At 35.5% G+C, this 5,477-nt stretch overlaps 1 protein-coding gene across 2 annotated transcripts; it reads right to left on the bottom strand.

Annotated features, from left to right (window-relative positions):
* Positions 1–450: 450 nt before the first annotated feature.
* Positions 451–2,622, bottom strand: LOC140985672 (probable nucleoside diphosphate kinase 5). Of its 2 annotated transcripts, XM_073453551.1 has the most exons (6): positions 2,550–2,615; positions 2,394–2,476; positions 1,901–2,125; positions 1,661–1,768; positions 1,438–1,550; positions 451–639 (listed from the first exon to the last, which is right to left on the bottom strand). In XM_073453551.1, exons 2-6 carry the CDS (start codon positions 2,459–2,461, stop codon positions 611–613), a joined length of 543 nt encoding a protein of 180 aa, XP_073309652.1. In that variant the 5' UTR covers positions 2,462–2,476; positions 2,550–2,615; the 3' UTR covers positions 451–610. The 2 variants fall into 2 exon arrangements, with proteins under 2 accessions (XP_073309652.1, XP_073309651.1); XM_073453550.1 differs by having other exon boundaries at positions 1,901–2,128; positions 2,394–2,622.
* Between the last annotated feature and the right edge of the window lie 2,855 nt (positions 2,623–5,477).

Raw genomic sequence — 5,477 nt, 5'->3', positions numbered from 1 at the left:
TCACCATGACTTGAGACCAAGTCGGTTATGGAATTTTTGTTGTTACAATGAGAAGCTTTTGAATGAAAGTATCCATTATTACGATCCCCATCTTCGAGCCATGAAATTCTGCTTATTTGTCTCCAATACATCTCTTCCTAGTTGACTATTTCCTCTATTTCAATCTCGAGATTTTTTATCTGAGTTACATTATCAACCCACTGTGCACTTGTCCTGATCTTATTCAGTTGAGATCACTTTGATTTAAGCCTCTTTGGAATTCGTTGAAGCTTGTTTGCGTCCCACTTAATTGATGAGCTTCTGCATGATGCAATGCTCTCCAGGAGTGGCGAATATTGACCTCTATTGCCCCAACCCCGCTCAATCAAAAAATGCCTTATGTCGAATTTGTATCATAATTGGCACTCNTATATATGTAACGAGGTTTTTTGTATTCAACTCTCATATTACATTTAGGACGGATACAATATTTTTAAAATGATTACATTAGTCATTAAGCAATAATATGATTTTACTTTCATTTGTTACATGAAATGTATGCAACACACCGGAGTACCTTCGGCAACAATATTTGTTAAATAGCAAGCAGTGTCGTTTATCTTCATCAGATTCACAGCTCATCATGCTTTGTAGCACACACTGCAACCAAAAGAGACGTGGAGTTGATTAAAATAGACTTATAATTTCGACAAACAAATTGGTTGAATCGTTTTGCCTTCACAAATATTTCCAAAAGGAAACCTTGGGATTTATACAAATATAATGTACAGTCATTTTACACAAAAAAAATGGTGAATAAACACTTCGATTTCACAATTCAGAATTGACCATAAACGTTGAGCATCCATGGAGTTATTATACGACATAAAACATGCATTACAATCTTTTCCCTGATCTATCGACATCAACGACACACTGCAATCAGCGACAAAAACATGAAGCTGCAACTAATGGTCATTATCTTCAATGATACGATTTCTTTAACAGATCAATTGAACTGTCCTTTACTTAAAGGATCAAATCCTTGATAATCCCTTAACAGAAGATCTGCTAGAAGTGTGATGTCACCTAACTCGATAGAAGAGAAACAATCAAGAGTAGCCAAACTAACTTCCATGGACGAACCAAATATCTAAGTGGATATAAGGGATTGCCCAAACAACCATGGACCTGAATAGAATATCTTTCCTCACCCATGAGTAAATAATTCACAGTAGCGTCACTAGCGACTATTAATGTCTCCGTGGATGAATATAGATTCCTCAAAAATATGAGATCCATCCAGGAAAGTCGGTGCAAGAATTAAAATACTTAATCATGAATACTTAATCATCATGACAACATATATACAAGTGTGTATAAAGTCCCACTTGCAAGAAAATAAAGGCCAATATTTTGTGCAGATTCATTTTATTTCGATAGAGATTGAAATTTGACCTGAAGATGAGATTCTCTCGAATAAAAAAGATATCTCCCTGGAAGCAGATTTAGGTGAATCCGAACCATGAACACAATTTCTCTGTGAATCAAGCCCGCAAAAGGCCCTAACACTGGGAATGAAGAGGCAAGACACTGAGTAAAACAGAATGTTAAAGCTAAAAGCAGGAGCAATGTCAAGTATTCAAGATCTACCATCATGACAAAAACACATAAAACAGACCTTGTTGGATGAGTCACCTTAGCTTTTTTCGCATCTGTAGGTCCAATCATAGAACGCCAATCTACTACAGCATTTGTCTTTTCCAAAACCATAATCAGCACCGGACCACTAGTTCATTTAATCAAGGCTAAAGATTAGTAAGTAACTCACACATACATAGATCATGCCCAGAGGAAGAGGAGTAAAATCCCAACACATTGAGCTGCCATTGCACATTAATGAGAGACAGAGAAATGATACCTTGTCATGTATTGTACAAGGCTTGAGAAAAAGCTCTTAGCAGCATGCTCCTCGTAAAAACCTTTTACCATATCCTCATTCAGCTGAAGCAGCAACTCCTGGGTGATGCTGAAGCCGGAATCTAAAATGGTTTTCTTGATAGCATCAGTATAGTTACCAGAAACTCCATCTGGTTTTATCATTGCCAGTGTCTTCTCTTCTGAAGTGCCCATGGTAGCTGACAATCTACTTTTGAGAATTAACAAGAAATCGCCGAAAGTAAGATCATATCAACAAACAGATATGAGATATTGCTTAACCAACCGTTCCCAGAATTCAAGAGAAATGGAGCACTGCAAATCTCCCCCGATACTAAAACCTAAACCATCATCAAATCAGCAACTAGGTGCTTTCCGTAAATGAATCCAACTCCAAGTCAAACAAAAATCATTCATAAAGACACGATCAAGAACTACAAATCATCACGAAAGCGTGACTAAACAAGTTTGCTCACCTGTAAGGACATACCAAAAGGCATACAAGCACAAGTTCGCCAAAGAAAGTAGAGCTCAAATCGGCCATTTGAAGAGCCAAGCTGGAAATAGAAACACCCAATAACAAATATTTAACACAAAATCAGTGGGATTTCATGGCAGTGGGGCAATACCCTTCTCTCTCAAGAACCCTGGCCTGGTTCGCGTGTACAGTGCCGACCGCCCCGTTAAATTCGGACCCAGAACCGTTTCGAATATTGGTTTTGGGTGGTCCTAACGGTTCGTACCGGTTCCTGAACAAAGAGACCGCTCCGGTCTCGAACAGAAACCGAAGTACGGTAATTTTTTCAAGAAAAAGCTGTGGAACCCCAACTTTTCTGAATATCATTATCAAATCTGAAACTCTCTCAACTTACTTTTATTTTGATTCATCATATCATATTTCATTTCGATATTTTTATATTAATTTATGCTTTATACAATTCACAACTTTTTGGTCGACCCAATTCCAGAATTGGGAGAAGATGCAGATTTTTTATTAAATTGATTTTGATGATATAGTTGCTGACTTCATGAACGAGAAGAACTCTAAAACCGAAATCAACCAATTCCATCTTCTACAGTCAAGAGTACGATGAAGAGTTATGACAAACCATGCAAAAACTTAGAAATCCAACAAAAACAAGGTCTACTCTGCTATGTTACAATTGTTGTGAAAAAGTAAAAATTTACGATAAAAAGTAAAAATTTCAAACTCTCAAAATTATCACAATACACACTTTATAATATTTTTCTCTCAACTCAATTGTGATTTTCTTCACAAATGAGAGATCTATTTATAGAAAATTTTTACAAATAATCCAAAAATAAAATACATCATTACCTACATCATCACACACTAATTTTCAATATTCAACATCTAATTTTACCTAATTTTCAACATTCAACATTCACATTTTCAACACAAATATTTTTCACATTTTTAAATAATTTTTCAACACTCTCCCTTGTGATGATGATCATAATGATTGTCTTCATTACGTGTTTTTATACTGCCTCGTTAAAACCCTTATTAGGAAAAACTCATTGGGATAAAAATCATAATAAGGGAAAAAGAGTGCAGTCACGTAAACTCCCCCTCATGTTGACACGAACAATTCTTCACAAATTTCGTAGATTGCGCATCCCAATATTATATATGTGCTTTCTGAATATTGTCGTAGGAAGTGCCTTTGTGAAGAGATCTGATGAGTTTTCACTTGATTGAATGTGACGAACATCAATACATTTATTCTTCTCAAGCTCCTTGGTGAATGCGAAGAACTTAGGAGGAATATGTTTAGTTCTGTCGCTTTTTATGTATCCTTCTTTCATTTGAGCAACACATGCAGCATTATCTTCATATAGTATCACAGGCTTCTCGTCGAATGATAATCCGCATGAGATTTGGATATGTTGAGTCATTGATTTTAACCACACACATTCACGGCTTGCTTCATGTAGTGCAATAATCTCGGCATGATTTGATGAAGTTGTTACAAGTGTTTGTTTCTGTGAACGCCAAGAAATTGCAGTGCCTCCACGAGTAAATACATATCCAGTTTGAGAACGTGCTTTGTGTGGATCAGATAAGTATCCAGCATCGGCATAACCAATTATACTTGGATTAGCATCTTTTGAATACAAAAGTCCCAAGTCTGTCGTTCCTCGTAGATAACGGAATATATGTTTAATTCCGTTCCAATGTCTCTTTGTTGGATATGTGCTAAATCTTGCCAATAAATTTACGGCAAAAGATATATCAGGCCTTGTACAATTTGTAAGATACATAAGGGCACCGATAGCACTTAGATATGGTACTTCTGGACCAAGAATATCTTCATCATCTTCACATGGACGGAATGGATCCTTTTCTATGTTTAATGATCTAACAACCATTGGAGTACTTAAAGGATTTGATTTGTCCATATTAAAACGTTTAAGGATCTTTTCTGTATAATTTGTCTGGTGAACAAATATTCCACATTCTTTTTGTTCAATTTGTAAACCCAGACAATACTTGGTTTTTCCAAGATCCTTCATTTCAAATTCTTCTTTCAAGTATGACACAACTTCTTGAATTTCCTTATTTGTTCCAATGATGTTTAAATCATCAACATATACAGCAATAATTACGCATCCGGATGTTGTTTTCTTAATGAAAACACAAGGGCATATTGAATTATTTACATATCCCTTTTTCATCAAGTGATCACTTAGCCTATTATACCACATTCTGCCGGATTGCTTCAACCCATATAATGATCTTAGTAATTTCACAGAATAACATTCTCTGGGTTTTGAACTTTGTGCTTCAGGCATCTTAAATCCTTCAGGGATTTTCATATATATATTACTATCAAGTGATCCATATAAGTAGGCTGTAACAACATCCATAAGACGCATTTCTAAATTTTCAGATACTGCCAAGCTAATCAAATACCGAAACGTAATTGCATCCATCACAGGAGAATACGTTTCTTCATAATCAATTCCAGGCCTTTGAGAAAAACCTTGTGCAACAAGTCGAGCTTTATATCTTACTATTTCATTTTTCTCATTTCGCTTTCGAATAAAAACCCATTTGTATCCAACAGGTTTTACACCTTCAGGTGTAAGGACTATAGGTCCAAAAACATTACGTTTATTTAGCGAATCCAATTCAACCTGGATGGCATCTTTCCATTTTATCCAATCCTGCCGATTTTTACATTCACCAAAAGATTTTGGTTCATGATCTTCATTATCATTTATGATGTCGATTGCCACATTATAAGAAAATATATCATCAATTTCTTCTATATCTTTTCGGTTCCATATTTTTCCAGTATTAATATAATTGATAGAGATTTCATGATTCTCGTCAGTTTGTGGTTCTGACAAAACATTTTCATCATCATGTGTTTCTTCAGGAACATCATTCTCTATTTTGTGATCATTATGTGTTTCTTCAGGAACATCATTCTCTATTTTGTGATCATTGTGTTTCTCTATGAATTTTCTTTTTCGAGGATTTTTATCCTTGGAACCAACTGGCCTTCCACGCTTCAGGCGTTTAATGACAT

This window comes from Primulina huaijiensis, chromosome 10 (genome assembly GCF_012295235.1).
Source record: "Primulina huaijiensis isolate GDHJ02 chromosome 10, ASM1229523v2, whole genome shotgun sequence".
In the NCBI taxonomy this organism is placed as follows: domain Eukaryota; kingdom Viridiplantae; phylum Streptophyta; class Magnoliopsida; order Lamiales; family Gesneriaceae; genus Primulina; species Primulina huaijiensis.
The sequence above is the reverse complement of the archived record's forward strand: the minus strand, read 5'-3'. Positions and strand labels throughout refer to the sequence as shown.